The sequence below is a fragment of the Coregonus lavaretus genome (genome assembly GCF_964263955.1).
Source record: "Coregonus lavaretus genome assembly, chromosome: 7".
In the NCBI taxonomy this organism is placed as follows: Eukaryota; Metazoa; Chordata; class Actinopteri; order Salmoniformes; family Salmonidae; genus Coregonus; species Coregonus lavaretus.
In genome coordinates, this window is record NC_139994.1 from 49,650,891 (window position 1) to 49,671,063 (window position 20,173).

The 20,173-nt window shown below is 43.3% G+C and overlaps 2 protein-coding genes across 2 annotated transcripts; one reads left to right on the forward strand and one right to left on the reverse strand.

The window, feature by feature from the left end:
• The first annotated feature begins 1,110 nt into the window (after positions 1-1,110).
• Positions 1,111-6,383, forward strand: oxa1l (OXA1L mitochondrial inner membrane protein). Its single transcript, XM_084166031.1, has 10 exons — positions 1,111-1,271; positions 1,967-2,101; positions 2,662-2,938; positions 3,136-3,279; positions 3,425-3,510; positions 3,713-3,877; positions 4,141-4,245; positions 5,348-5,510; positions 5,676-5,756; positions 5,970-6,383. The coding sequence occupies exons 1-10, from the start codon at positions 1,161-1,163 to the stop codon at positions 6,113-6,115; spliced, it is 1,413 nt and encodes a 470-aa protein (XP_084022157.1). The 5' UTR covers positions 1,111-1,160; the 3' UTR covers positions 6,116-6,383.
• Positions 6,384-6,718: 335 nt separating this feature from the next.
• LOC311132732 (Y+L amino acid transporter 2-like) lies at positions 6,719-19,792 on the reverse strand. Its single transcript, XM_084166029.1, has 11 exons — positions 19,710-19,792; positions 19,062-19,365; positions 16,433-17,092; positions 12,807-12,932; positions 10,810-10,954; positions 9,403-9,526; positions 9,099-9,202; positions 8,835-8,931; positions 8,267-8,416; positions 7,851-8,034; positions 6,719-7,535 (listed from the first exon to the last, which is right to left on the reverse strand). The coding sequence occupies exons 3-11, from the start codon at positions 16,935-16,937 to the stop codon at positions 7,459-7,461; spliced, it is 1,512 nt and encodes a 503-aa protein (XP_084022155.1). The 5' UTR covers positions 16,938-17,092; positions 19,062-19,365; positions 19,710-19,792; the 3' UTR covers positions 6,719-7,458.
• Between the last annotated feature and the right edge of the window lie 381 nt (positions 19,793-20,173).

Genomic DNA, 20,173 nt, shown 5'->3' on the forward strand with positions numbered 1-20,173 from the left:
ACCCTTTATAAGGGTTAATAAGTAGGGGTCATAGATAGTTTATAACAATGAAATGACGTCCATCATAACCTTATACAACAAAGGAAAGTTACAGATTAAAAACAGTCTTGACAATAGTTTTTTTTGACAGATGAAGAGAGAAAACAAAGTAATGTAGCCTCTTGGTTTCTGATGGGCTACAACAGTTGAAATAAACTCATGAGGCATTTATAAGTTATATTCTCAAGAATCAATGGCTACATATCATTCATGTATAAATCGAAAAATAGATGTAGCAACTGCGGATTGCCCCTTTAACAGTACAATCCATATCGGCCTACATGGGTTTTGTGTCAATAAAATATAGGCCTACTAGCTAGTTTCAATTTATATTAAAATGCGTTTTCGGATAATACGAACTTGGTAAGACCATTTACGCTTTCCGTACCAACATTTGTGTGCAGAAGGGCATGAGACAAAGGAATGTGTAGCATTGGGGAAAGTAGTGGTATGTGCTAATTGTAGGGGTGGCCATGGGGCTGGAGATCAGAAATGTCCCGTGGGAGAGAAGCAGGTTGAGGTTTCCAGGGTAAGAGCAGTGAAGAAGTTGTCATATGCTGAGGCAGTGAAGAAAGTAGAGGAAGAGGGGGGGAGTGGTGAGAGTAGTAGATATGTACCAGTACAGAGGGATAGGCCAACAAGTGATATATGTTTCAGTAAGATTGGATTTTTAGCGTTTATAGCAATGGTTATTAATTGTACTGCAGGGATGGAACGTAAGTCGAAGAAAGTGAAGGTTGTGGTGGCAGCTGCAGAGAGGTATTTGGGTGTGCGAGACTTGACATCAGAAGAGTTACAGGGAGTGTTAAGTGGTGATGTCCCATCATTTCAGGTTGAGGGCATGAGGTAGGAATGAATATATTTAAATAGTGGAGAAGGGTGGTGTTAATTATTAATAATATTTTTGAATTTGTGAGTGTAGTGTTAGATGGTAGGGTATTTCTTTATTTTATTTTATTTTATTTTTCAAGCAAAATATGAGGGAGTTGTACTCCAGTCTAGTAGGTGGCGGTAATGCAACAAAGTGGATGCCAACCGCCGTTAAATCTCATTGAAGAAGAAGAAGAAGAAGAAGAAGAAGAAGAAGTACCAAAAAAAAATTCCCCACTACCAATTCCAACATGGCTGCGATCAGGAGTGGGGTGACTCCGGGTTGTCTAACGAGATGTTTTTTAAGACCAAGTGGAATACCAAGTGCAGGCAACCCTTCATTTACAGAGAGATGGAACCAGGTTTGACTTGTGCTCTTGAATTCGTGTGTTTGTCTGGCAGCAAGCAGTAACAGTGATTCTAAACAGCACGCCAAGCGCATGCCTGTGACTTTGACAATGTCCAGCTAACGTTAGCTAGTTAGCAAATGAATTAGCATTTGTATCAACATCTAGCTACATGCTTCACACAAGAATCAGGATAAAAGGTTGTTCGCATGTATGCATACAAAATTATTGATAGCTGTTCGGGTCACCTGTCTAACATACACAATTTGACATGTCCAGACAGTCAATTATGACATGCTAGCTAGTTATCTGGTAGCAACGTTAGCATTCCCATTTCAGCCAGTAACTAGCTAGCTGTCTATGAACGATACAGCCTTGATAACACCTACCAATGATATGTAAACATGTTAATGACAAGCAAGCAATAACGTTGTTTATGAGCCTTCATCAGCCACCAAGTCAACATATTTCTTGAGATTTGTGTTACAAACCACAATATAGCTTTCTTGGCTAGAAATATGTAAGTCTATTGACTCTGGTGCAATTGCTGCTGCATTGTCAAAGACAACCTTTCCTGCAATAAGCCACACAGTAAAGTGTACCAGAAAGTAGTAGTGTATCTTCATCTGAGGATTGTAACATGCAGTTGTTGTTAATGTACTGTAGTTCATTGTAGGCCATTCATGTTATTGTGCCCCCCTTCTAAACAGAGGTTTCTACAGAGATCCCATCTTCACACAGTAGTAGAATGCAGGAGTCCTACAACTAGAGCTGTTCTCGGTCGACGTCACAATGGAAGGTTATTATTGGTCAGTGCGGTGTCCGTCAGGCACAACAGCTCACAGGTGAGTCAGTGTCAATCTACAATAATATAATAAAATAATATGCCATTTAGCAGACGCTTTTATCCAAAGCGACTTACAGTCATGCGTGCATACATTTTTGTGTATGGGTGGTCCCGGGGATCGAACCCACTACCTTGGCGTTACAAGCGCCGTGCACATACAGTGGTGGCGTTCCTGCCTGACTACATTACAGACGTTGCTTTACATCAACAAATGGTTGTGTGCAACGTCATTGACTGCAGTCGGGCATCACGTTGCTATATCATATGATGTGGAAAGCTGATAGTTTAAACACCTATTCAAGCGTTGTGAGATCTGGCAGGCGTCTGCAATGTAGTCAGGCAGGAACAACACCAGTGAAGTATTTTAGAACATTACACCAGAGGATGCTCTGGTTGTTACACCTTGATAAATTGCCTGGAGAGTTTATGCATTTGGTCAAAATCCAAGACACTTCCTCTGGGATAATAGTTTGTTCTGTCCTTTTGGAAATCCTTCTACCTGGTGTGTGAAAGAGATGATTACCACCATATAAAATAAAAGCTATGTTATATTTTCAGATCACAAGTGAAAGTATTCCTACGGGAACTCCAGTGCTGGAAGCATCCATTGGCAGCCCTGTCGTCGTTGACCCCGCGCCTATAATCACGCAGCCAATCGCCGACCAGGTGTTAGAGGCTGCACCAACCGCAGTGGATGTTCTGCAGGGGGCGGTAGCAGAGCTGAGCCTATCAGAGCTGGGCCTTGGGAGCGCCACTCCTGTTGGCCTGGTCCAGAACCTACTGGAGTTCATGCATGTGGACATTGGGATGCCGTGGTGGGGAGCCATTGTTGTAGGTGAGGCACCCTCATCATCATAACTCTCACTGTGGTTTGCCTCAACCTGTCTAGCTTATTAAAGTCACTAGACTTCAGTCCGCTATTCACAGAGATATATTTGGTTGTAAGAGGCTTTTGGTATATATTCAGAGTTTTCTTATGTCCATTTTTCTTTCTCTCCTACAAACACACTAAAACACACCCACACACCCCAGGCACAGTGCTGGCTCGCATCATGGTGTTCCCGGTCATTGTGAAGGGTCAGAGGGAGGCAGCTAAGCTGAACAACGTTATGCCAGAGATGACTAAACTCACCAACAAGATGAACGAGGCCAAACAGAGCGGAAACAAGTTTGACTGTTAGTCTTCTCTCTTTCTTTTCCTCAACTCATTGTATTTATCCACTATGTAACTCCTCCTTTCATGTCATATTGCAACTCAATATCAGGTTTAGTGTGTGACGTCTCCCTCAGTTTCAAGGTAATATGTCTGTGTGTCTCCTAGTTGCTAAGGCGTACTCTGACCTGACCATGTTCCAGAAGAAACATGACGTCAACCCCCTCCGTGGCTTCCTGGTCCCTCTGGTGCAGGTAAGTTACAGCTCTCTCTCTCTCTCTCGCTCTCTCTGGTTTAGTCAGTTTAAATCCATAACACTAGTATGTTCTACTGAAACAATCAATACATTGATGTTTTTAAAAAATCCATCTGTAGTATCTCCGTCTTCATGGCGTGATATGAATCACACCTCTCTCTGTCTCTACCCCCTCTCTATCTCCCTCTCCTCCGTTCCAGACTCCAGTCTTCATCTCCTTCTTCATCGCTCTCAGAAAGATGTCCTACCTCCCTGTCCCCAGTATGCAGACAGGAGGTTGCTTGTGGTTCTTAGACCTCACAGCAGCAGACCCTTTCTACATCCTCCCCATTGCTGTGACCGGGACTATGTTTGCTATACTGGAGGTAGGATAATGGTGTTGCTTCGTCTACTAGGAAAGCTGAAGTCTTTGCTAGTAGTCAGTTGATGATTTTAGAGGCCAGCTGTATTGACCCTGAAAAATCAGCTGTCAAATGGACAATGATGACCATTTTTTAAAATAATGTTTTATTGAATCATGCGAGAATTTGAATAATGTTGTCACTGATTACATTGTATTTACATTGGAATAACAGTATTGAGCCTAAATAACACCTACATGTTGTCTGTTTGCCTGTCTTCTCCTCAGTTGGGGGCAGAGTCAGGTGTGGACAACCCTAACCTGAAAGCCATGAAGACAGTGTTCAGAATCATGCCCTTCGTCATCCTGCCTCTCACCATTAACTTCCCCACGGTCAGTCTCTCAATTTCTCTCCCCATCTCCCTTTCTTTCTCTCGATCTCTCACTCTGTCTTACTACTCTCTCTTAGTGGTGTTCACGGATCCACCTGTACCCAAATACCCGAGAGGGTCCGTATCCAATATTGTAAATAATGTCGGATCCGATATGATTGTCATAGGTCTCGGGTAATTTTAACTGACGTGTCCGGAAGGACCCGTACAGATCCGAGAGAGTCAGAGTGAGTGAGAGAAAGAGAGAGAGAGATTTATGCTGCTGCTCTTGCTTTTCAGGAGAGTGGCGTGTGTAGCTTGTTGTTGCCCAATCAGAAGTCATCAAAGTGGTAATAGGCTACAGTCATAGAGCCTCCATGTGGGGCAAAGGTTAGGAGATATCTAATCAATGGAAGATGGAATTAAAAGTTAAAGGAGAAGGATAGGCTACAACGACCAAGAGACAACAGGTAGGCTGCTACTTTAATATTCTGAATGGAAGAGTTGTTGTTTGTAACTGTAGGATGAGAATGTGCATGCAGCCTCAATTAGCCTAGCTAGCTTTTCCCGGTTTGATGCAGTCAAGACAGGTACTACGTAATTATATTTGATGATAAATAACCTACCTATGGTAGCTATTAGTCTACTATAGCGCGAGTCGGTTTGGTTGCTGTCTCTCCCTCCCTGTTCCCCATGTTACTCGCTCACTCACAGTAGCCTACAAACACACGAAGCACGGCCCCTGCCAGAGCGGCACCTCTCTCTACCTCCTCTCCCTTACACTTTATCAGCTCCAGTTAATAAAGTAGCTTAGATATAGCCTTTTCTGCTGCTACCGGGTCTGGATCCAACCAGGTCTATACAGAACGGGTGTAGTTGTCCTTTGGTCCGTTCTGAATAATTTATGCATACCGGGTCTGGGTGGAAAAGCCCCAGGTCTATTTCAGAACGGGTCATTTTGGACCTGTGAAGGCTTGTACTCTTTCTCTCTCCTCTCGCTCTTCCCCGGTCTAGGCCGGGGGATTACTATAAAAGCACTTTGTGACAAATGCATATGTAGAAATGTCATTGATTTGATTGATTGAAATATATGTTCCTCTTCTCTCTGTCCCCCCCGCCCCCAGGCAGTGTTTACGTACTGGATGACGTCCAACTGCTTCTCCCTGGCCCAGGTGGCCCTGCTCAAACACCCCCTGGTCAGACAGAAGCTGAGGATCCCAGAGAGGATCGAACACCCGGCCTCCGCCCTGCCCCAGAACGACGGCTTTATCAAGACCATCAAGAAGGGTGGGTGTGGTAGGACTGGTGGGGATGTGTCATGGAGTCACCTGTGAAAATCTTTCTCTGCCTCACTCTCTTTATTTTCCTCTCTTTCATTTATTTTCACTCTCACTCTGACACACATTCTCCTCTTTCCCCCTTTTAAAACATGGTTATCTGTCCCTCCTATAGGCTGGAAGAACGCTCAGCTTGCCCAGCAGTTGGAGGAGAGAGAAAGGAGGATCAAGAACCACCTGGATATTGCATCAAAAGGTAAGAGACACTGGTGCCTTTTTTACCCCACCACAACCCCTCTCTTAGAATCTATATAATTTTTTACATTTACTGTATTTGGAATTTGACTTTATTCCTAAATGGAATGTTTTAACATCCTCTTTGATAAATCTAGAAATATGCTTTTGTTTGTCTGTGAATACTTTAGTGGATTTCTTTTCCTTTTGCCTAATATCTTTCCTCTTCAACTAGGTCCATTGAGGCAGACCTTCACTCACAACCCTTTACAGCAGTCGACACCATCCATTACAGCAACAGCAACCAAGTCAGCCAAAGCAAAACAAGCATCCCCAGCAACCGATGGTAAGAAGAGGCCATGGGAGGAGACTATTGGTTGAAGAAGCGTGATGGACAGTTTGAAGGGCCAATGAATTATGTGTGCATATTTATTGAGAGAGGGATTGGTAGACAGGACATGGGCGCAGAGGGTATGTCGTTATAAATGTATTCTAAATAAAGAGCAAACTTCTGTTGCCTTATAACGTCTGTGTACATTATGACAACCTGAATTCTGATTTGAAAACATGAAATCGTATTGTTGATTATATCCATTGGAATGACTGCAATGGAATTGTTACAACCAGAGTTATATATATATATATAAATTGACCCTTCCCCGTTGTGCGGTTTATTTCTGATAGTTTTCAAAACCTAAGACGTTAAAGCAGATATGGAATTTGTTGACACCACAACACAGTACACAGACTTGGATAGGGAATTGTCGTCGGCGGTCTCATATTGTTACATAAAAAACATTTACAAAATAAAGGCAGCCATTCTAAAACCTGGCCGATTTCTATATATGGCTCTGGTTACAACTACCGTCTGTGTTCTACTCATCCATGGTGGGAATTTAGATGAAAAAATGTCAGTCATTTAAAATTTCTATAAGTAATTTATTATAAATACAGTCAACTACTATTCATCGACTCAACCAACCCCCTCCTCCTTTGCTTCACAAAGATCTTAAAAGCTTCAGGTGGGACAGACATTTACATAGGATACAAAAAAATAGTGGCTAGTGCTACCTGTATTCTACATTCTACTGTCCTAATAGTCTTCACTACAGGTGAAGACAACCTTTATTGTCAGCAGTGCTCTGTTTCAATGATTATCTCCTACCTACCCACATACAACAAATTAACCCTCAGTAATTCTATTTCTTTCCTACGTGTCTTCAGTATCTATTTTTTTGTTATTCAATAATGACATTTTATTTATGCCACTTCACAGGTATCAGTAGACTTATGCCTCTATCTGGCTGTGTTTACAGAGGCAGCCCCATTCTGATATTTTGCCCAATTAACGGCAAAAGAGCTGATCTGATTGGTCAAAAGACCAATTAGTGGAAAAAGATCAGAATTGGGCTGCCTGTGCAAACGCAGCCTACATTGAAAGATCATAAATATCAGTATTTGAGTAAAACATTAAGGCACAGGAATGGTTTAGTATTGATTCTTCTGGAGTGTGTGTATGTGGAACGTCCTCTGTGATGTCAGAGGCAACTGGAGTGTCACCCTGGCCGTAGAACGACCCCATCGTCCAATGAACATTAACACATCATGGTGATGATTGGTTGGCCAGAGATATGATCCAATGAATGGCTGCCGTTTGAATCAGCCATCTGATTTGCAGCCTGTGGCTGAGGGAGATAATGGCCAGGAGGTGTTTTGTGCGTCCTTCACTCCAACTTTTCTATGACATCCAACTCAGTCACAACAGAATAGCACACCTTCTGAATCAACAGACCAAAGTTGGCTAGAGGGAAAGAGAGAGGATGAGAGATCTACCCATTAAATACATCATTCATGTACTGACACTAGCAATAGCATGAGAAGTGCAGTTTGGTTGAAGAATGTAGATTATTTTTTCTAGGCGTACAAAATAATATACCTACCTACTCGCAACTCATGTCATGCCAAACTAGGGTCGTAAAATTCCAGTAATTTCCCCAAAGTTCCCAGAAATCCTGGTTTGGTAGATTCCCCAGGATTTTCCAGAAACCCTGGGAATTTGGGGAAAGTCACCAGATTTTTGCAACCCTATCCTAAACTCAAACAATCTGATTCTTACCAAAGAACCTGCGGAGCCACATGGGCCTTTTGGTAGCGGGAGTGTAGATACACAGGAAGTAGACGGGGACCCCTGATAGGGCGATACCGATGCCAATCAGAGAGTTGATAGTGTCACTGTAGATGGGAACCACCACTAGGAACACAGTGCAGAAACAGAAGATGATCGGGAAGAACAGACTGAGCTGAGAGAGGGAAAGAGGGAGAGAGAGAGAAGAAGAGTTATGTCACAACTATCAAACGGTATTGACGTCAAACAGTGAAAGAAATCCTACATTCAAAACTGTATTGTGAGTTTCAGTATGAACGTTTCAGACATTACAACACCAATGGGAAGTTTGCATTTTGAATGTGTCTATAGGCTACAGTGTTTTGTGTTGAGTCTATTGGTGTTAAAGATGTGGACGATTGTGTTACCTTGAGGGGTCTGACTCTGTCTGGCTGTTTCCAGCGCAGGTACAGCTGTCCCAGGATAGACAGGCCCACAAAGAACCAGTAGCTGAAGCTGTAGTAGTTGATCAGTTTAAAGATGTCCTCCACACACAGGTAGACTAGAGCCATGGCACCCTTTAATATGGAGCAACAGCACTATGTCAATATACTGTACATGCTGATAGAAACTCTATATTTCATAGAAACTGTAGAAAGAGGGAGAGAAAACACTACAGGGATAAACAGACAAAAAGTATGCTGAGAAGGCAGACAGACGGAACTTTAAGGCAGACAGAACACTGGGTTAAAATAAAGGAATGCTGAGACAGGCAGACACATTTCTGGGACAGACGGAACCCTGAGGCAGACATAACAATGGGTCCGAATGTTTGGTAGACGCAGAAACAGAACGTTGACACAGAACTCGGACAAATACAAAACTGAACAATGAAAACGACTCATAAGACAATGGAAATGTACATTGTTCAACACAGACAGACACCCACACCCCCACCCACACAGAGAGAGACAGTGGTTTTGCGGGATGACTGACGTTGAAGAGCAGTGCGGGGATGGGGGTGTAGCGGGTGACGTGGATCATGCAGAGGTAGTCTGGGAGATGGCCCTCCCTGGAGCCCACGAAGAACAGCCTGCAGGAACACCCACACACTTGTCACACCCACCTCACTGCACCAGCTACACACGCAGGGTTATCGTGTGTTGGTCAATAAGGAGGAGAGGATCAGTGATAACAGTAAGGATGATGGAGGGGATAATGACAGTTAAGAGTAGTATCAGTAATGTCATTCTAATTCACCTGGAGGCAGCCAGGATAGAAGCGTTGAGTCCTCCGAAGCAGGAGAGAGCCACCGCCAGAGGGATGGTCCAGTTCATCACTCCAAACACCTGGTCTGCAAACGTCTGGGGGAATAAAAACAGATCTTATATTAGACCAATTCAAAACACTTACAGTACATCCTATGACAAAGTAATTTAGGGCTTATTCAATGGGATGATGCTGCAGATAGAATTGTATACATCTGACATACTGTATAGAATAGACTTTATGCTGTCATGTAGATCAGGATAGGGAATCATATTTCTATCAGAAGTGAACTTACCACAGCCACAGCGTCACTGTCCAGGATGGCAGGAATGGGCAGCACAGTGTAGTAGGCAACATTGGTCAGGATATAGATCACCGTGACGATGGGCATGGAGATGGCGATGGCCAGGGGCAGGTTCCTGTAGTTCACACAAACAAACACCAGGGAGAGACAGAGAGACACTTAGATTTAGAAAACAACAAGGCAAGTATGAAAACAGTTCAGTGTCTCGGATACATCCGGGATTCTCCATGAGTGAACGGGTCAAGAGTTGAGGTGGAGGAGCAGGGGGAGGAGCAGAGGGAGGAGGTGGGGTGTGCTTGTCACATAATCTGCCTGAGAACTCCTGGAAGTAGCTTGTGAACCAATCACGTCTGTCTTGCTCTATTTCATCAGCGTTTAGGTGTGTGAATCAGAGCCAAGGGCTCAGAAAAATCCTTCCCTCGGGAGGAGAGGAGCCACTCGCCTTCCCCCGCCTAAAACATCTGACTACCCATTCAGTCAGTATGTTATCCCTCTCCATACCCCCCATCCTTGCCTCATCAATCACTATTACTTTACCTTCTCTACTAATCACAACCACTCCATATATTCCTACATACTTCTACCCCTCTCCTTATTACACTCGCATCCTCTCTCAAGTCTTCCCTTCATTCTACACCTATGCCCTCTCATCCCTTTACTCAGTGGTGTAAAATACTTAAGTAAAACACGTTCAAGTACTACTTAAGTCGTTTTTTTGGGTATCTGTACTTTTCTTTACTATACATATTTTTGACAACTTTTACTTCACTAAAAAAGTATGTACTTTTTACTCCATACATTTTCCCTGACCCCCAAAAGTATTAGTTACATTTTCAATGCTTAGCAGGTCAGGAAAATGGTCCAATTCACACACTTATCAAGAGAACATCCCTGGTCATCCCTACTGCCTCTGATCTGGCGGAATCACTAAACACATGTTTCATTTGTAAATTATGTCTGCGTGTTGTAGTGTTCCCCTGGCTATCCGTAAATAAAAAGAACAAGAAAATTGTGCCTTCTGGTTTGCTTAATATAAGCATTTAGAAATGATTTATACTTTTCCTTTTGATACTTAAGTATATTTTTGCAATAACATTTACTTTTGATACTTAAGTATATTTAAAACCAAATACTTTTAGACTTTTACTCAAGTAGTATTTTACTGGGTGACTTTCACTTGAGTCATTTTCTATTAAGGTATCTTTACTTTTACTCAAGTATGACAGTTGGGTACTTTTTCCAACACTGCCTTTACTCCTTCCATATCTCTAAGCATCCATTCACTATACTCTCATTGCTACCTGTCCTCTACTCCGTCACTACTCCTTATTCCTTACAGAGAGTTAACCCTTTGCCCACTGGTACCTTTATCATGCCCTCCCTCTTTTTCCCCCTAACCTCTCTGGGTTTTTGATCTCCTCAGTGACGAAGTTGAGTGTGTCCCATCCAGAGTAAGAGAACAGAGCAGAGTAAAGGGCCAGAGCTATGTCTCCTGGATCCGTCGTCGAGCCCTCAAACATGCCCTCAAAGTTCTGTGTCTGACCTGAGGAACACACACATGATCCTGTATTATAACATGTACATAAATGCATACACTAACTGCTGCAAATTAATGTATGTCAATATAACATAAATACAGTGGGGGAAAAAAGTATTTAGTCAGCCACCAATTGTGCAAGTTCTCCCACTTAAAAAGATGAGAGAGGCCTGTAATTTTCGTCATAGGTACACGTCAACTATGACAGACAAAATGAGAAAAAATAATCCAGATAATCACATTGTAGGATTTTTAATGAATTTATTTGCAAATGATGGTGGAAAGTAAGTATTTGGTCAATAACAAACGTTTCTCAATACTTTGTTATATACCCTTTGTTGGCAATGACACAGGTCAAACATTTTCTGTAAGTCTTCACAAAGTTTTCACACACTGTTGCTGGTATTTTGGCCCATTCCTCCATGCAGATCTCCTCTAGAGCAGTGATGTTTTGGAGCTGTCGCTGGGCAACACGGACTTTCAACTCCCTCCAAAGATTTTCTATGGGGTTGAGATCTGGAGACTGGCTAGGCCACTCCAGGACCTTGAAATGCTTCTTACGAAGCCACTCCTTCGTTGCCCGGGCGGTGTGTTTGGGATCATTGTCATGCTGAAAGACCCAGCCACGTTTCATCTTCAATGCCCTTGCTGATGTAAGGAGGTTTTCACTCAGAATCTCACGATACATGGCCCCATTCATTCTTTCCTTTACACGGATCAGTCGTCCTGGTCCCTTTGCAGAAAAACAGCACCAAAGCATGATGTTTCCACCCCCATGCTTCACAGTAGGTATGGTGTTCTTTGGATGCAACTCAGCATTCTTTGTCCTCCAAACACGACGAGTTTAGTTTTTACCAAAAAGTTATATTTTGGTTTCATCTGACCATATGACATTCTCCCAGTCCTCTTCTGGATCATCCAAATGCACTCTAGCAAACTTCAGACGGGCCTGGACATGTACTGGCTTAAGCAGGGGGACACGTCTGGCACTGCAGGATTTGAGTCCCTGGCGGCGTAGTGTGTTACTGATGGTAGGCTTTGTTACTTTGGTCCCAGCTCTCTGCAGGTCATTCACTAGGTCCCCCCGTGTGGTTCTGGGATTTTTGCTCACCGTTCTTGTGATCATTTTGACCCCACGGGGTGAGATCTTGCGTGGAGCCCCAGATCGAGGGAGATTATCAGTGGTCTTGTATGTCTTCCATTTCCTAATAATTGCTCCCACAGTTGATTTCTTCAAACCAAGCTGCTTACCTATTGCAGATTCAGTCTTCCCAGCCTGGTGCAGGTCTACAATTTTGTTTCTGGTGTCCTTTGACAGCTCTTTGGTCTTGGCCATAGTGGAGTTTGGAGTGTGACTGTTTGAGGTTGTGGACAGGTGTCTTTTATACTGATAACAAGTTCAAAGAGGTGCCATTAATACAGGTAACGAGTGGAGGACAGAGGAGCCTCTTAAAGAAGAAGTTACAGGTCTGTGAGAGCCAGAAATTTTGCTTGTTTCTAGGTGACCAAATACTTATTTTCCACCATAATTTGCAAATAAATTCATAAAAAATCCTACAATGTGATTTTCTGGATTTTTTTTTCTCAATTTGTCTATCATAGTTGACGTGTACCTATGATGAAAATTACAGGCCTCTCTCATCTTTTTAAGTGGGAGAACTTGCACAATTGGTGGCTGACTAAATACTTTTTTCCCCCACTGTATGTAAGGTATGTCAAATAAATGTATGCGAAGGAACATGTCAGAGTGTTCAGTGTGCATATATGTGTCTGTGAATGTTCCGTATAGTGGATGGATGGGTGAATATTTGTACGATTTATTATTTGTATTGCGTGTGAAACATCCTGGCATCGGTACCTTGGCCTATCTTGACCAGGCCGGTGATGATGACAGCGATGAGAGCGATGACCTTAGCATAGGTGAAGAAGTCCTGAACACGCGTCCCCCACTTCACATAGGCACAGTTCACAAAGGTCAGCAAACCTGTGGGGGAAACACAGACCTTTAGATCTACATGTTACTGCAGAGTGAGAGAAAGAGAGACACACACACACTCAGACACACACACACACACACACACAGTGCATTGTGTGGCTGTCTACTATAGCAACATCATTTTACCTCAGTATAGGCTTATCTATCTACATAAGGGGTTCCCTGAGAGTCAGAATGCCCTGTGGATGAGCAAGTCTGGACTCTGATTGGCCACTACGCTGACGTGTGTGCGTGTGTTCTAGTTTTAGAGTATGCGTAGCTTGAGGAAATGAGGCTGCTGACTGCAGCAGTCCAAACAGTTGTTTTCCTCTGAGAGAAAGAGCAGAGTGCAGCACATAGAGAGAGACATGTAGAGAGGAGGAAGAAAAAAAGAACAAAGAAAAAAGAAAGGGGGGGGGGGGGGGGGAGAGCAGACAGATAAAGTGCACTCCTTGAGGTTATTTAAAGACCTCTACAAAACATTAGTCAAAATACTAACATACTGACTGACTGTCTAGCTTCCTGGCTGACTGACCGACAAATACACACTGACTGTCTGACTGACTAGCTTACTGACAAATACAGACTGCCTGACTGACTAGCTTACTGACAAATACAGACTGGCTGACTGACTAGCTTACTGACAAATACAGACTGGCTGACTGACTGACAAGCTTACTGACAAATACAGACTGGCTGACTGACTAGCTTACTGACAAATACAGACTGCCTGACTGACTAGCTTACTGACAAATACAGACTGGCTGACTGACTAGCTTACTGACAAATACAGACTGGCTGACTGACTGACTAGCTTACTGACAAATACAGACTGGCTGACTGACTAGCTTACTGACAAATACAGACTGACTAGCTTACTGACAAATACAGACTGGCTGACTGACTAGCTTACTGACAAATACAGACTGGCTGACTGACTGACACACTGACTGACTGACACACTGACTGACCAATCGACCAACTGACAGATACAGACTGAGTTCCTAACTTTGTCCTTGTAGTACACTGCTCCCCCAGTTTTAAGAAAACATGTTTTCCAGTTCACCTTATCTCTCTCTCTCTCTCTCTCTCCTTATCAGTGTTTGTTCCTTCAAGTTCATAAACCTACATGGAGATATAGTCATAGGATGGTCCAGTCTGAATCATTACTGTCCTCCCATTCACTGAGATTGAATATGTATTCAATGTATCCCTCCTTTCAATATGGCTGCATCCCAAATGGCACCCTATTCCCTATGTAGTACACTACTTTTGACCAGAGCCCGGGTCTGATTAAAATTATTGTACTACATAGGGAATAGGGTGCCATTTTAGACGCACACTATATATCTTACATCATGTTTAGTGAGCCTCTGATATACTCAAAATGCTCCTCAGCAATATTTTCATGCATTAATGAAAAGCAGCCATAATGTCATCTACCATACAGTGTTTGCTTAAATGATTAACTCAAGTGCATGTTCATGGTAAAAAATAAACTTCAGCTGACACACATATACAGCTATAAACACATCTGGAGAACCATAACACCATCTCCCAAGGGGGGGGGACCAACTCCATATTAATGCCCATGATTTTGGAATGAGATGTTTGACAAGCAGGTGTCCACATTTTGGTCATGTAGTGTATTTCAGTCTTCTGTGATGTATACAAAGTGTAATATTGGGATGCAAACACAAAATGTAATACATTTCAACTCTATATCTGACATGGTACAGGTGTCTTCTTTCTGTTAAGCCCATAACCATGTACTGTATGTGAGGTGTAGACTTTTGTTTCAAAGTAGATGTGTTTAAGACTACTAAGAAACACTGTGTGTGACCCTGATTTAGCCCACTACAGTAAAAGGTTAAACATATCATATCACACCGCCCAGACCCGAGACAGTGAGTGATCTGGACTAACAGATGACTGACAGAGTGTAGCTGGCCACACAGATGTCCAAGGCGTGGTTGTATTGACAGTGAAAGGCTAGAAGGGTGGGAGGGTGTAGATCAGGTTGGTCCAGTTGGATCGTCTAGATCTGGACCAGATGTGAGGGGAGACCATAGACTTTGTCAAAATAAGGGGAAGATTGACGTCTGCCATGTATGGGCGCAGTCCTATAGTGTACGGAGAACTCCTAACCACTGATACAGGTATTTTTCCATCTGCCTGATGGTTAAGGTTGGGGTTGACAGTAGGGTAATCTGATCCTAGATCTGTGGTAATAGTTCATTTCTACCTGGGGGTGTTTCTGGTCTTCTCATTGGCTGTTGAAGTCGCCTAACGCCTGTAACCACTGATACAGGATCAGGTATTTTTCCATCCACTTGAAGGTTAAGGTAAGGATGGGGTGCAGAGAAATCAGATCCTAGATCTGTGGTTATGGTTCACTTCTTTGTCATGCTGAGCTGCCATGCTTCAAGACTGACCCCAGCCATTAGCCTGGGGTCAGAGTCTTGAAGTAGAAATGACTTTTACCTTTCTAACTAGCAGCTATCAGCACATTCACAGTCCTCAAAGCATTGTTTATCTATGTGTGTGTGTGTGGATGTTGGTGTGTAGGGATTGTAATTAGATGATTGAGTGATATTTATTACTTGAGTAATTTTTTGGAACTTGAAGGAGAAGGCTTATCTCAGGCCTATCCGTTTTAGTAAGTATTGTAACAGTGTTCTATCTGGTTGCTGTAGTAGTGGTATTCTGTATCTGTCCCAAACTTCTGTCTACTTGACCCAGGGTTCCATCCTGTTGTTTATGTTCTATGTGTTCTATCGATCTGTTCCAGTAGTCTGTCTTATACTTTACCTACTAATGACCACAAGAATAATATAACTATTAGTGGTTGTGCTGAGGTCCAGTTTTCTACTAATCTGTAAGAACTATATCCATGTCTCAACACTCCCTCCCCTCCTCTCTCTACATATTACCTTACTCATCTCTTTTCATCCTTGCCTCCCTTGGTTTATAAATTATCAATTTACAGTACACTATTGTCATGAGTCATGGGCTATGCTTGCAGTTTTATCTGGTCAGGTCATGTGATAAGATGAGACACACAGACGTTTTCAAAAGTTGAGTAGATTCTCCTTTCCCCTATCTTCTGTCTTTTAGACAGGAAGCACGTGTTGTAGTCTGTTGTCTCTGTCCTCCCCTCGCTGTTCCTCTTTCAACCTTTCTAGTGTTCCCTTCTGTTGCTGAGGTGCTGACGTGGGTATGCCGTCATGTAGTTTCTGTTCCCCCCTTTTTCCACAAAGAGAGGCACATAAACCCATACATCCCCATTTAGCACAAATGGGACTGTGAACACACACACGCACACGCACACACACACTGTCTGTATGCAAAGTCCTTGCCCATACTATGGTTGGGGCCCCAAGTTTTTCCTGATCAGTTCCAGTGGTTAGGAAAAACTCAGGGCCCTAGCCATAGTAGAGACAGTGGAACAGTATTGCACCAACACACAAACAACAACCCCCCATACACAATGACTATAAAATACTCACATATACAGGCCGCTGCCAACATGCGGTTAGCCAGATAGGGTGCTATGCAGGTAGGGAAGACGGGCTGCACCATGTAGTTGGAGAAGGTGATGGCTATGACTGCCTGGCTGGTGGGCTCTATGATCAACAGGGACGTCCAGAGCCTGATGAAGGCCAGGAACCCTCCGAAGGCCTCCAGGATGTAAGCATAACTGGCCCCTGACTTGGTGATGGTGGTCCCCAGCTCAGCATAACATAAGGCCCCGAACACAGAGAAGATACCGCCGATGGTCCACACTACCAGTGACAGCCCGTAGGAGGCGCTATAGATTAAGACGCCTTTAGGCGAGACGAAGATGCCCGAGCCGATCATGTTGCCCACGATGAGACACACGCCGTTCAGGAGAGAGATCTCCTTCTTCAGCTTCATGGAATCGTTGTCGCCCCCCGAGCTGCCCGACTTGAGCGAGGGTGACCCGCCGTTGGTGGCGTGTGCTTGTGTGGGGGCGGGGCTGTAGGACGCCATTGTGGTGGAGTGGAGGTTGGTGATTGGAGAGGGGATGTGGGGAAGTGAGCAGCAGTGATTGGACCAGGTGGCTGTCAATCAGTCAGTTGGTGGAGAGGATTGGTTATAAGAGCTGAGGTAAAGTGGTTTCCCAGCTATGAGGGTCCCTCTGACATCTGTGGAGGAAAGAGACATACAAGTCTTATAAGAGAGTGTGTTGGTGTTGCCATGGAAACCAAGCTGTCATCAAATGGCACTGTCAGTTATTTTTATTTTTGTACATAAATGTTTGTTTGTATGATACTTAACAATTCACAAATGTTAACAGACACACACACACACGCTGTTGGTTATTGAACTGGGTTTCACAGATGGCAATTTGAGAGCCATTAGGGGTTTCGGTAAATTGACTTTTAAGCTTAAGTGTATTGACAGAGTGAGAGAGAGAGGCACACAGGCCTGATAACACTGTAACGTTCGTTACCGGCTGTCACTGAGTGCCAATGTGATCTTTTTAGTATTTTTACTGTAACTATTCTACAGTCACATACACACACCAAGCGTTGCTAGGAGTCAACCGCATGCTGAACCGAAGCCTCACATGTTTTTCAAAGTTCATTACCTTCAGCAGCATGTATGGAGTTTGAATGACTAGACACATGCTGTGTTAATGCAGCTTAGTGCACATCCAGCTGCAGTATTTCACACATGCTCAGTCAGGACATACAGCACATGAACAAAACAACCCTGCTCTCTCTGAGTGAGGGGACAGGGCCGGGCAGGGGTCCTGGGCTAGCTACAGTTTGTCACATACACACACACACACTTCTCTGTGTGAGAGAGGGGACAGGGCAGGGGCCCCAGCTACTTAATGGCTATTCCTGGTACAAGATAAGTTGTTTTGGGGATCCCTGTAGGTTAGGGGAGGGAGTTGATTGAAAAACATATAAATAGACAATGAAACTGTGTTGTAATGAACAATAATGCTGATTGGACGAACAGTGCTTGGCCAGTAGAGCAAGACAGGGGATGATAGAACAACCCGGAACACTGAATAAAACCAAAAATTAGAACAGAGGCAAACCTTAACAGTAGACTGGTAGAGATAGAGAGAGCAATGAAGTAGACAGACAAATTGACCAATAGGTAGAAAAAGAACACTGATACTATCAGAAGAGCAAAACAATGAGATAAAACAGGTGGGAGTGAATGAGTGTGAGACAGAGAGCGAATCAGAGTCATATAATCTATAGATCTGTGTGGCTCTGGAGAAAATCAATCACAATACAAAACAACAGGTCAATTATAGGCGGTCATATCATATCACAGGGACAGAGCATCGTCCTCCTGACACAGCAAGTAAAAACAGGTCTGATCACATTAATCAATCTTACATCATAAACACCAGGAACAGAGAGCTCAAATGGATACAGTAGACGTAGGCTACACAGTCCGTGGTAGGGATGAGACGGGGTGGGGGAGAAGGGGAGAGATGGAGAAGTAGTGCAGATAGATACCCCTGGCATGTGAGTTCAGTTCAAAAGAAAGAGTGATTACGACGGAGGACAGTAGATAGCCTAGTCCCTGCATGTGATTACAAAGGGCAGGAGACGTTCAAAAGTAGAGAGGTCCTGGAAGTGAGGTACAAGGTCCAAGCAGGCACTGATAAGTAGGCTACTCAAAGCGACTATCATATACCACTCAAGGTTGCTGTATCCTTCCTGAAATGTATCTATACCACATGCTCTCTCTCTCTCTCTCTCTCTCTCTCTCTCTCTCTCTCTCTCTCTCTCTCTCTCTATTCTTCTCTCTCGCTCTCAAAACTAGAAATAAACTATTCAGTATGACAAGTTGGCAGCAATCATTTGGCCAACTCAGAGCTTATTCATTGCAGAGCTGTTAAAGCTGCAGAGTTGACACAGCACGTTTTATTGATGACCATTAGCTACATAGGAATGCCATTGGAAGTCCATCTGTAATGTAATGATAGCTCCTGAAAGAAAAACACATTTTAAACAGATAGTAAAATGTACAATTACAGCCAAACTACAGTCTATGTATTTGAAAGATATAATAGAAATGTAAAACCCTGCATTGCTACTGTAGGTTAGTTAGGTTACATGCCAATTAATTCAGGGGTCTTACCTTCTCCAGATGCGCTATAGTTGAACTTGGCTTCCTTCCCTTGGGTGTCCTCCAGCTCTTCTTCTCGAAAGCCTATGTGGCAGCTTTTTATAGCACGTTCATGTCATCCCTCATTGTTGTACTCACTATTGTAACAAAGTGATCGAAATATCTCTGTGCGCTCTCAACTGATGCCCTTCCCTTTCTGTCCGTCACGCCGCGTCCTCTGCTCTGACTTGGCTTCAGCCACCCTGTTCGCTCTCCTACCGGAGTCTGAAGGTACACAGCTGATCAGCTGACCAATTTCTGTTTTCTGTCCCAGCAGCTACCAAGGAGACAGGGGGAAGAAGAGGAGGGAGATGGAGGGACTGAGTTTATAATGCCACTGTGTTCTGATAATGGGTTTCGCTGTCAAATTAATTGTTTCCCATCAAATTGATTAATAATGCATTAACAGGCCTGATCACGTTTACGGGGCTATTAACAAGTGTAACCGGTGTGAAATGGATGGTTTAGCGTGCGCGCTAGTAGCATTTTAGAGGGACCTTGGTTCAAGCCCAGGTTAGGGCGAGGAAAGGAACGGAAGCAATACTGTAACACAAGTTAACGCATACTTTCTGCTGTAGCAATTAAAGTCAACATGACCCTTTAGTTCTTGTTTTAGCCTACCTGTTGATGGTGATGCTTGCTTTAGTTTTGGGCTATTATGTTAGGCATTGATGTTGTTGATGATGTTTCTTTGCTCGTCATCGTCAATAATCTGGCACAGTAGGAAGCAGCATGGGAATCAAATGAATGATGAATCACTCTAAGAAATGATTCAAGTATGATTCAAAGGATGTTGAGGACTCGAAGTCACTTAGAATTTTTCATCACTATCCTAACTTATTGTATGTGCCATGTGATCATATTTGAAACCACTATATTATTATTGAATCATATAGTTAACAATCTTGATTTATGATGAAGACATGAGGAGCTATCTGCATTGAATCATTGGAATTGATGCGGAAACCCCAAAATAGGTTACACAGCCCCGTCTTGTGGTCATAATTTGCTACACACCTCCAATTCCTCAAAATTGACAAATTAACGGTTTTAGCATTTAATATTAAGATCACTTTGATGTTCCA

Coding starts and splice junctions, on each gene's coding strand:
- oxa1l (XM_084166031.1), top strand. CDS start 1,161: ATGGCTGCGATCAGGAGTGGGGTGACTCCGGGTTGTCTAACGAGATGT. Junction 1,272..1,966: donor TTACAGAGAGATGGAACCAG/GTTTGACTTGTG, acceptor CCTTCTAAACAG/AGGTTTCTACAGAGATCCCA. Junction 4,246..5,347: donor TCACCATTAACTTCCCCACG/GTCAGTCTCTCA, acceptor CCCCGCCCCCAG/GCAGTGTTTACGTACTGGAT.
- LOC311132732 (XM_084166029.1), bottom strand. CDS start 16,937: ATGGCGTCCTACAGCCCCGCCCCCACACAAGCACACGCCACCAACGGC. Junction 9,203..9,402: donor ACAGTGACGCTGTGGCTGTG/GTAAGTTCACTT, acceptor TTATTCCCCCAG/ACGTTTGCAGACCAGGTGTT. Junction 7,536..7,850: donor GTGGCTCCGCAGGTTCTTTG/GTAAGAATCAGA, acceptor CTTTCCCTCTAG/CCAACTTTGGTCTGTTGATT.